This window comes from Condylura cristata, unplaced genomic scaffold (genome assembly GCF_000260355.1).
Source record: "Condylura cristata isolate star-nosed mole 26May11 unplaced genomic scaffold, ConCri1.0 scaffold00008, whole genome shotgun sequence".
In the NCBI taxonomy this organism is placed as follows: Eukaryota; Metazoa; Chordata; class Mammalia; order Eulipotyphla; family Talpidae; genus Condylura; species Condylura cristata.
Genome location: NW_004567109.1, coordinates 2,109,488 through 2,121,016, shown reverse-complemented (window position 1 = coordinate 2,121,016; position 11,529 = coordinate 2,109,488). Strand labels below are relative to the sequence as shown.

The 11,529-nt window shown below is 56.7% G+C and overlaps 1 protein-coding gene across 1 annotated transcript in view; it reads left to right on the top strand.

The window, feature by feature from the left end:
- GPR157 (G protein-coupled receptor 157) overlaps positions 1 to 3,039 on the top strand; it is a gene marked incomplete at its 5' end in the record, with an annotated part of 14,542 nt that extends 11,503 nt beyond the window's left edge. Inside the window, 2 exons of the mRNA XM_004679310.2 lie at positions 205 to 399; positions 792 to 3,039. Of these exons, the coding sequence (XP_004679367.1) occupies positions 205 to 399; positions 792 to 1,004 (408 nt within the window). The remainder of the gene's footprint in view (positions 1 to 204; positions 400 to 791) is intronic.
- Positions 3,040 to 11,529: the final 8,490 nt, after the last annotated feature.

The following is an 11,529-nucleotide window of genomic DNA, read 5'->3' as shown; positions in this document are numbered from 1 at the left end:
CCTGTCAGGGCCGGGGTGGGTGGACCGGGGCGGCCCGGGGAAGGTGGCGGCTGGAGGGGACCGGAGTGAGGACAGGGTGGAGCAGGGAGGCCTCTGGAGTGCAGGGTCCAGTCCAGTGGCCGGCGGTGGCCGCCGCTTCTGCTCCAGCCGGTCCCGGGAGGACGCCCCGGGGCGGGGCGCGGGGCTCACTGTCGGTCTGCACAGCACCAGGCGCTATCGGAGTACCGGCCCATCCTCTCGGACGCGCACCGGCTCGGGCACCACGCCTCTGCGGCCGACAGGAAGCTGGTGCTCATCCCGCTCATCTTCATCTGCCTCCGAGTCTGGAGCACCGTGCGCTTCGTGCTGACCCTGTGCGGCTCCGCGGCCGTGCGGACCCCCGTGCTGGTGGTTCTGCACGTAGGTCCCCCTCGGGGCTCGGCGGGTCAGAGGCCCTCCCCGGGAGCGTGGGGCTGCTAACGCGCCGGCCGGGGTGGGGGGCGCCAGCGGGGCTCAGCCGGCCGGCTCCGCTCTCCCACACTGCAGCCCCCGGCCGATGAGCAAAGGCTAGCGGTCCGGGTGGCTCCGGGTGCTGTCCGCTGGCCTAGGAGTAGCCCCCAGGGAGCTGACTCTGAGCCTACCCACAGTCGAGCCTGTGCCAGCTGCAAGGTCAGGCCTGGAGCTCTCCCCCGTGGCCAGGGTCCCTGCAGACCGACCCCGGAGAGGGCAGGCCAGGCCGGGGCCTGCAGACCCAGCCTCCAGCCCCTGCGGGCAGCGCGCCCGGCCTGGCCTCACCCGCGCTCTCTCCACAGGGCATCGGGAACACCTTCCAGGGCGGTGCCAACTGCATCATGTTCGTCCTCTGCACCCGAGCCGTGCGCGCACGGCTCTTCGCCCTCTGCTGCTGGGGCCCTGCCCAGCCTCCCGCCGGGAGCCCCGCCGGCCCTCCCCAGGCCCCGGCCTCCTCCAGGGCAGGCGGCTCTCAGGGAGCGGGACGGGCCCCCGCCGAGCGGCCAAGCACCTGAGCCTCGCCTGGTTCTGCACGTTGGTGCTCCCTGCAGGGCCTCAGGCCCCGCACCCCTCGACTGTGGAAGCCCTCGATCCCTCCGGGAGCAGCTGCAAACTCAGCCTCTTCTACCTCTAAGACCCTCGGGTGACTCGGTGCCCCCTGACCCCCAGGCCCGCCGCAGGGGTGCGTGAGGGTCTGCACTGAGCTGGGGGAACCGGCGGGCGGGCCCACCGCCAGGCAGCCCAGCCCCATGGTCACTGGCCTCGTCCTCACCGTTTACACTTTGAGGGACTCGCCCCTCCTTCCCGTGGGAAAGCACTGTACATTGACCCCCACCCCGCCCTCAGTAACAGGCAGGGGCCTGCCACGAGCCCCCCTGGGTGCCGAGAGCTGCAGCCAGCCCCCCTCACCAGGGTGGGGACCCTCTGCCCCAGTGCCCAACCAGGGGCGCCACCCCGACCCTCATCCTGGGGCTGTCTGGGGAGCCGGATATCAGGCACAGGCCACCTCCACCTCAGTCTCCAGGGTCACCTACAGCACCACCACTTCCCCTCCCCCCTGTGGCAGGTAGGACAGGCAGCATGGGGGCCCCCGCGGGCACCCCACTGTCTGTGCAGCTTCTCTGTGAGTGAGTGGGGGTCTCTGGCGTGTTCGCCAGCTTTGGTGTTTTGTAGGAAAGGTGGCCGGAGGCTGAGGCTGGCCAATACTGACCGACACGCCTCGCCTGGTGGAGGTTGGGGCGATGCTGGGGCTGGGGGGCGCCGCGTGGGGCGGTGGGGTTTGTTGAGCAGTAACCCCGCGTCTGTTCCTGGCCCATGTTCTCGCCCGTTACTTCGGAAAGCGAGTTCTCTGTGGCTAAGAAAGGGGGTGGCCTCCTGGGCCCCTGGGTGTCCCGCCTGTGTGTCCGTCAGAGGCACGCAACACAGAAGGGTCCCGAGCGAACCACGAACGAAGGCTCTGGACTGAGACGGAACCACGCCCTCCTGGGGTTCCCGCTTCCTCTGGGAACCTGCAGCAGGGCATGACCCCGCGGGGGGTGGGGGGTCTTCCGCAGAATCAGTGCTCCTTTGGGGCTTCCTGAAAAGATTCATTTATGAAAGTCATCAGGACCCTCCCCATGGCTTCGGTGAATCCCGTGGCCTTCAGGAATTGCTGGCTCCCGTGTGAGGAAGTCCTGGGGGCCCCAAAGATGCTGCCACCCACGAGGGTGCAGGGCTGGCAGAGACCCTCATGAGCAGACAGTGACCCCCAAACTACTCATAGCAGTCAGAGAGGCCAGTGGGATGAAGCTAGAAGTAACCCCGCTCAGACGCCCCCAGTCTGCTCAGAGGGTGCACAGAGGAGGCCTCGGCGTGGCCTCTCCAGGGCAGACCTGGGTCTCCAGACCGGTCAGGAATCACAGAACTCGGGGTGCCCCCTCAGGTTCTCATTCCACGTGGTGGGTGGCACTGCTGTGCCATCTGCTTTTGTAAGAAAAAGCCCATTTTCCTTTCCGTCTCCGCAGCTGCATGGCCCACCGTGGTCTGCAGGTGTGTGACCACAGCCTGCGGGGGGTGGTGCCCCCGGGGGCCTGGTTCCTGCCCCCCCACCCCACATGAAAACAGCGTGACCAGAACCGGTGGCCACGTCAGCACAGCTCGGTGGGGTCTTCGGAACCAAGGACAGTCCTGAGAGCCCACGAGCTCTGGTCTCCTCGCTGGGCCCCGCCGGCTTCACTGTTCTCTCTTCAGATTGACCCACCCCACCCCTGGGGTACAGATGCAGAACCTCAGCCTGACAGGTGCCGTCTGTGATGAGCTCAGCTCAGACCTCCCTTCTCCGCACTTCCTGACCCCGACGCCCATTCGGGCTCGCAGGCCCTCGCCACCTCTCTCTGCCTCCTCTGTTTAGTGTTGTAATAAAGATGACGGTGTGGCCCGGCCGAGGGCGCACAGAGCTCGTCACCCACCCACGGTGAGACAGAGCGCCCCACCCAACTCGGAGCCTTCCTGGCATGTGTGAAACTCGCGAGATCCCCGGTCCTGGGTGGGGCCAGAGTCTTACTATTTTAAATAAAGTCATTGTTTTACTTCTGTGCGTCCGGGAATGGGTTGCTCGCTGATATGGGGAAGGGAGGACAAACAGCTCCAGAACCTTCCATGTGGCTGAACCTGGAGACTCAGCCCTGATCCAAGACAGAGCCTGCTACTTGTGGGGACCCGCAGATCCCAAGTTGCTGCCCCTTGGGACACACCTGTCATGATGAGGCTGAGCTGGTGACACCCTGCCCTTCCCCGCATCGCTCGTCACAACATGCAGGGCCGCAGACGCAGGCTTCCCGCGGCCGGGCCCACCCAGTGCCCGTCTCTAACGGGAGCAGCCTGCCAAGCCCGCAATGGCCTCGGTGGCCTGCACAGATGAAGCAGCCGGCCTGCAGCCACAGATGACTTCGGACTGCTACGTCTTGAGAACTTTGCCCCTCCAAATGTCTCTTATTTCTTTGTTCCACTTCTGGATTTAGTGAAGTCAAAAATCCTTTAAGTATCAAGAGAATTAGACGATAAGGTTAAGGCTGGGAACAAATACTTGCAAGAGGAACGTCTGATAAAGGACTGTTATCCCAAATAGGCACGCAAAGTAAGAAAACAAGCAGTCTGATTAACATGACTGCTTATTGCAGCCTTATTCATAATTGCCAAAACTTAGAGCCACCCAGACATTCCTCAGTAGGCCAAAGATAAACAAACGGGGATATATCCATTCAGTGGAATATTACTCGGGACAACTCACCAAAATGAGCAGGAAACTTCAATGTCTCTCAGTGAGTGAAATAGGCGATCTGAAGTGTGTGCATGCTGTATGATCCAACTCTATGCCCTTCTGAAAAAGCAAAATTGTGGAGACCATGAAAACAGTGGTTACCAGGGATTGCGGGGGAAGGGCGAATAGGCAAGGCACAGAGGCTGCACAGGCCCCGGGCCCCGGGAAGGGCGGGGTCCCATGCCCCTCTGGCGCACCACCTTCCCTGAAGCTCTACGTGCTCACCAACACCAGTCCCTTGGGGTTTTCTAGGACTTCATGACATAGACACAGTCAAGTGAATCACTCGCCACTGGGGGCTGACCTGAATCTCCAGCCTTCTCTCGTCAGGGTCCATGGGTGGGGCTGGGAGTTCTGACCCGCTCACCACTTCACTCCTTTTTCACTGCCAGCAATAAGCTCCCACCCCTACGCATTTCCCAAAATGTCACTTCATTGAACATAGCAAAGACCCTTTATCACTCCCAGTGCTTACCAAATTTGCTGGCTTTTAGATGGAGGATTTAAATAGTTGTACATGGAATAAAAGGGTGTAGGTAAACTCTTGAACAATAAAGTCAGTTATGATCTGATGCACTGTTTCCAAGACTATTTTTGTAACTTATAAACTTCAGGTTTTTGCTAAGTTGCATTTAAATTTACTGGCTATCGAGATCACTTCTATTAAGATAAAATATGGAAACTTCAGTGGAGGAAAGGAGCGTCTCCCTTTAATAAATGATGCTAGGAAAACTGGAAGCCAGTTAAAAAATGCAGTTGGATCAGTCTCTAATTTCAAATACAAAAGTAAATTCCAAATGGAAACGGATTCTAGATTTAGATCTAAGACCTGCAACAGTAAAGCAGATAGCAGGTAGCACTGGCAATCTGTTCCATGACAGCAGCCCAATTCCCAGGGGCTGGGGCCCCACTTTATCCACCTGTTCTTGGGGGGTTGGGTCAACCGAGGGGCGGTCTACTCCGCATACCGTGACCCTTGATGAGGGGGTGCCGGTGAAGGCCGCTGTCTGTAGCCCTCATGCCACAGCAGATGAGTCGCCCTCACAGACAGGAATCTCGAGACCCGGGAGCCAGAGCGGCGTGGAAGGAGAGAAGCGCGTCCATACGGTGACTATACTGGTGCCTTGAGGAGCGATATCACTCACTCACTCACTCACGAAATAGCTGCCCCGTGTGGCGAGGAGGGAAGTGGGTGAAGTTATTCACCCAGGAAAGAACATCGTATCACTCAGAGCGCCATGCGGCCCAGCGCTCCGTGGGGCCGGTGCCTGTGGGCCCTGCTGTCCTGGCCACGCTCCACCTTTCTGGTGTGGTCACAGTGGCGCCAGGGATTCCACCTCCGCCCCCTACACACACTGGCGCCACCCTCAGTTTCCCGGACCCCAGCCCAGCCTCAGCTCCCCAGGCTCGCTCTGGGGGAGAGGGGGGGCAAGCATCTCCAACTGGGTCTCGCTAGGTGGCTTCCGGTCATGAAGGGCTGGGGCGAAGCATCCAAGGCCTGTGCGCTAGAGACAGGACAGCACTTCCCCTCCGCGGGCCTGCCACTCCTTTGCCGCTCCCTGATCCTGATTGCAGGAGGGTGAGGGTAGGAGGTGGAGCTTCTCAGGTAAGACTGAGGAAGCCTTGCGCAGCCGCACCTGTCTCCTCCCTGCCTCTCACCCCTCCGCCCCAGGAGGAGAAGGGCAGCGGAGTCGGGGGGCAGCCAAGTGCCATTGGCCAGGAAGGAGAGCCCGGGGTGCCGTGCCAGGTAGGGGAGGATGTCTTTCCCGGTGGGCGCAGGGCCAGGGGTGCCCAGGCTGAGTGTCGGGGGGTCCTGAAGACCGCCTCCAGGACGAGCGCTGACCAGACTCTCGGGCTTTGATGAGAACCGGAGCCACCTGTGGTTCTGGCGAAAGCTCAGGTTCTGCGTGAGCCGGGCTGGGGTGGACACTGCATGGCTCACAGGCCCACAGGCCTGTCTGCTGGGCCCCCGGCCCGGAAGTCTGCAAGAGCCCTGGCTTCCTGGGCTTCGGGAGTGTGGGCTGGAACCTGATGGTGGGCTAAGTGGAGTGCAAGCCTCAGTGATCAAAAGTTAGACCAAGAGCTTACTAGGGACTCAAAGCGGGGACGAGCCTGGGATGAAAACAGAATTTGCCTTGTAAGAACTTTGTAAGAACTGCGCCAGCAGCTTATATAGCGTAAGCTTCTACAGGTAGCAACCGAGAGCCATTGATGTCCGAAGTGTAGTTCTTGGCAGGGGAGGCTTCCGGGCAAGCAACTTTGACCTAAAGATGGGTTGATGCTTCCTCTGTGCACAGAGGAAGGTAATGCTGGGGTTTACTCTCGTCTAAAGAAGGCGCTGTGGGGGTGCAAAGGCTGGGGACCCCCCGTGGAATGTGCTCATTGTCTGGTTCCCCGGCCCTCAGTGAGGGTGGAAAGACTTCATTTATCGGCTGGCAGCAGAACTCGCATGGCTGTTTCATAGCGTTCTGGTCTCTGCAGACGGCTTCGTTGGTTCCAACACGTTCTACTGCTCCCCGCTGGGGGTGGGGAGCGACCTGTGTGTGGCTGAGGGCTGCCAGCTTCCAGAAAGTGTTCCTCAAGAAAGGGGTGAAAATGTGAGGTGTGGTGTCTGGTCTGGGATCTCACGCAGCGCTGGCATCCTGAGCTCAACAGGTTTATCACCCGTGTCAGTATCTGTCAGCGGCTGCCGGGGAGCTGTGTGTGCCTCGGTGGAGAGCCACACTATGACTTAACGTCACACTTCCTGATTGGACCGGACTGCCCTGGGGCATACAGTTCTGTAATGAGCGGGAACTGGCCTCGTGCAAGTTAATTGTCTGTGGGCACGCAGTAATTCCATCCAGGGCTTTCAGCTGCCTGCCCTCCCTCTCAAGAAGCCAGTTCAGATCCATTTGCAAGCTCATGTCTAATCCATAACTATATCTGTCCTTGGATTCCCATTTTGAATCAGCTATAACATCTGCCTGGGTCTCTCCCTAATAAGTTAAACATGCACACAAAATAATAACTTAGACACAATCTTATTTTTTTATTTGTACAAGAATCATCATTTTGGGAAAAGAATCCTTTAATATGCTGAATATATAATCACATCATAATAGGGCATTTTGGTATTTATTCTCTTTTTTAAATTGTTAAAATTACTCAACTTTTAAAATTGAAATTCACATAACAGAAAATTAACCTTTTTTTTTTTAAAGATTTGTTTATTTATACATACAGAATTGGGGTATAGGCCAGAGGTGCAGGGGCAGTGAGAGGATTCCCCAGAGACAGAGTGGGGGGCAGAACAGGCAGATCTACTGAAATACACTGCTGAGGGGAGCAGTGGGCGGGTCAGGAGAGGTCTGCCGCGCCATGTGGTCACCTCCGGGGCAGGCGGGGATCGAACTCATGCGGAAGCGGCTTTAGCTTCTTAGTGCTGTGCTTTAACCCGCTGCGCCACCAAGGAGGGCCGAAAATTACACTTTTTAAAGTGAACAATTCAGTAGCATCTAGTGTACCACAATGTTGTAGAGCCACAACTCCACCTACTTCTAAAACTGTCACTCCGTTAAGCAATGGTTCCCAACTCCCTCTTCCTCTGGCCCCTGGCTGTCACCAACCTTCTTCCTGTCTCTGCGTTTACCTGCACTGAATTTCACATATAAATGGAATCACACAGTATGTGACGTTTTGTGCCTGGCCTCTTTCACTTAAATACAGTTTCTGAGACATATACAGCATGTAACAATACTTCGCTCCTTCTCACCGCTGTGTAATATTCCGGTGTGTGTGTCCATGTGTGTAACGAGTTTGTCTGCCCATTAATAAACATTTGAGTTGTTGCCACCTTCTTGCTGTTGTGAATAGTGCTGTTATTATGGGAAAGCAACATAGGTCACACAAACACATGAGGCCCCACGACCAAAATATGTCACTTTGACATGTGGAACATTTTGGGCTAAAAAGAATCAAGATCCAAAAGATTCATAAAGATCCTTTGATCTTCCCTTTAACTGCCTAAAAGAATTTACATGGGGGTTGCTGGGAGTGACCAAAGATTTACTGACAAGGACTGAATTAGGGCGGTAAAGAATTTTTGCCTTGCATCCAAGCTTGATAAGGTGGTAATAAACTGACCTTGAGATCCTGGCTGGGACCAGCTGAAGGTGACAGGGAACTGGGCCTCACATCAAGGACACAGCGATGAGTCGCCCCTCTGGAATCTGAGTTTAGAATCTACAGAAGAGACCCTTCCCCCTTACTGAGTGGGCAGTAGCTGCGGACCCCACCATGGGGGCTCATCTCAGCTGCTGTCCGGGAGCAATAAACTCTCTGCCTCCCGCCTTCCTTTCTTGCGGGCACTCACAGAAGTTGGGACAAAACAGGGGTCACCTCCAGGGTGGGGGTGAACTCGCACTGAAGCGGCTGTGGCCAGCTTGCCGTGCTGCGTCCTAACCGGGCCTGCGAGATTTATCTTTAACAGTGGGTACAGAACCTTACTTTTGGGAGATGAGAAAATTCTAGAAATCTTTTTGAAATGTACATTTTAAAATGGCCCTCCCTGGTGGCAAGGAGTTAAAGTGCAGTGCTATGAAGCTATCAGCAGCCCCTGCAGCAGGAGTTCAAGCCCCGGCCAGGGAGAGACCAGCAGGGCGCAGCAGCCCTCTCCTGTCTCCCCGCTGCTCCCCTCAGCTGTGTGCTTTAGTCCATCCTCCTGTTCTGCTCCCCACTGTCTCTGGTGAATCCTCTCGCCCCCCACATCTGAGACCTGTACCCCAGTTCTTGTCTGCACAAATCCATAAATCTTTTTTCAAACAGAATAAGATAGTTCATTACATTCAAAGTTTGTTATTTTTTCTTAAACCATGACTTTAAAAAAGTGATTTAACCAAAGGTTGTCGGCTGAGGGTAAAATGGGCAAGCAGCAGGAGCCGCCCCTCCCCGAGCGAGCTTGCAGGCGGCTTCCCGCTCCCGCCCAGTCCCGAACGCGCCCTGCTGTGCGCATGCGCCTTGGTAGGGCCACTCCTGTCCTTGCTGAGAAAGGCCAGGAACCGTGGCTTCTCCAGTGGACTCACCGGGGAGCCAGCGCTGCGGAGTATTGCTCAGCCTGGGGGCCTGTGATGCTCCCGAGGATGGCAGAGCTGGAAACGAATACGGGGCAAGGTTTCCTTGGGGGAAGCGCATTCCCTCCTTCTTCCCCTGCCCCCGAGTGGGGTGAATGGCCAGGCGGCAGGCCAGAGGGGCGTCGTTGCAAGTGGGCTTGGGACGTCTGTGTCAGCCGGCTGGACCCCCCCCCGCCCCCGCACACACACACACACAAAAGGGCACAGAAGGATAGTTCCAGGGCCTGCTGGACTGCTTATCTAACCTGCAAGGTGGATGACCTGGAGCGCTGTCCCCTCCTTGTCCCCTCCCTCCAATCAGGTGACCTGAACTACACCCCACCCACCTAGCAATGCCCAAGACACTGCAGACATTCTGTTAGAATGCCCTGTGCAGGCCCCTAGAACCTCTGGATCTGCTTTGAGCCACATTGAAAAATAACAGGATTTCGGGGGGAAATTGGGCTGGGGCAGAACCCCACGCAACTTAAAAAAAAAAAGTCTATGCATAGAAGAGCAGGGACACCGGCCAGAGGTGCAGAGGTGGGAGAATTCACCTGAGACAGGGCAGGGAGCACAGCAGGTGGATCTACTGAAACACACTGCCGAGGGAGTAGCAAGCGGGTCGGGTCGGGAGAGGGCTGCTGCGCCTTGGGGGTCCCTCCCTGGCTGGAGCTAGAACTCAGGTCACAGTGGCTGTAGGCAGCCTTATAGTGCTGTGCTCCCACCTGCTGCGCCACCTGGGAGGTCCCCATGCAGCTCTTTAATCCGAACACAAAGCCAGCTGCAGCCTAATAAAAGCAGCAGCCTGCCCCCACCCCCACCCACACGTGTCTCCAGCAGGCCAACGACCTGGGGTTCAGGCATCGTCCTCCACACACAGGTCCCTCGGCCACCCACTCGCTCACAGGGGAGAGCCGTCTCGTCAACACTTTAACCTGACGTAGGCTTAGTCACTTAAACAAGCAAGTGCAGGCTGTGCTTGATGGCTCTACCAGGGAGAATGTAGCTCAACTTTGAACCCGGAAATGAATGGAGGCGGCTGTTGGGGGAGGGGGGCTGGGGCAGCGCCGCCCTGGGCCAGGACCCGGCTCTTCCTTGCTCCAGCACAGCGGCTCAGCCTCACGTCCATGCTGGCGGCCGCCGCACTCAGCAGCAGGCAGGAGCCGGGCGAGGAAGACAGGCAGGGTCCCTGTCACTCACCCTGCCAGCTGCAGGGCAATGGGAGACAGTCTCTACTTGGGGGCAGCTAGGGGTCCACCCCAAAGTCTATTGCTATTAAAAAGGATCCGAGCAGATGAATTTGGGGTTGGGCAGGATAAGCCACAGCTGTCTGCGTGATGGCAAAATGCTGGGATTCCAGAGCATTCCTCACAGAGGTGAGACCAGCAGTGACTGAGTCTTGGTGTCCTCCCTGCCCCAGAAGAGCCCAAAGATTTTTTGCCTGCCCTCTGGGCTAATTCAACATCTTACCTTCTGTTTAAAATTTCCTAAACATTTTTTTTAATTCTGAAGAGTTTCATTTTCAGAAAGCTTCTTTTTCCTGTTCTATTATAACAGTGAAACAGAAATCCCTCTCTTCTCCTCTCCCCTCATCCTACAGATCATCGCATTCTGCCAATTGCACATGTCAGTATTTGTCAGAAGTGTAACCTCCCTCATCCCTACTATCCCTGGGCCAAGTCACCAGCATCTCTCACCTGATCTGTGACAAAGAACTCCTGCTCCTGTCCCCTCCCCAACTGCTGGGCCTTCACCAATTCTCTCAGTAACCAGCGTGAACTATTTTTTTTTTAACAGTTTATTTTTATATCACTTTGTACATTTTTTTTCCCAGCTCAACTGTAATCCCCGTGGGTTTCCCATCACCAAGTCACCCATAATCCCATGCACTTCCCTCCCCACCCCCCCGTTTTTGGTCCAGCGTGAACTTTTAAAACCACAAATCCCATCACTCTCTGAAACGCTTCATGCCTCCTGTCTGCTCCCAGACCAAAGCTCCGGCTGCCAACTGTGGCCTGCCAGCATCCACTCCTCCCTCCCTCTCTGCTGAGCTCAGCCACACCAATCTTGCAGTCGCGTGATGGCCCTGTGCTCCTGCCTCCCACAGGGCCTTCCCCACCCCACCTTTGCTGTGTGAGCTCCATCCCTTCCTCCTCCCCATCCCAGCCCAAGCTCACATTTTTAGAAAGCCTTGCCTGGCCAGCAACCACCCACCTCTAGAGCCTTTTTGTGGTTGTAAATTTATCAGTGTGTGTAGTTGGCAAAATCCTGTTCCCCAAGCAGAGTCTCAGTCACCTGAGGCCAAGGCCCTTTTTGTTTCTGCGCCCTGGTGTCTGCCTCGGGCACTGCAGTCAGCGCCGCAGGTAGCCTATCTAGGATTAAAATCACCTGACAAGTCTCCCAAAGTCCTGAGCTAGTACATTTCCATTTTCTGTTAATAATAACTATTTGGGAATGAAGATCTGAACCCAAATTCTCTTGTTATTTTACCCATCGTGAGAAGTTAGAGAAAAAAACTGGCCACTGGCCGGCCCACAGGCATGGAGACCAAACCCGCGTCGCATCCGGGGGCTCATAAACGTGATGTCCAGGGCGAGGAGAGCAGGCTACCTGAGTGGTGATCGCAGGCCACACACCTCGGATGGCCTG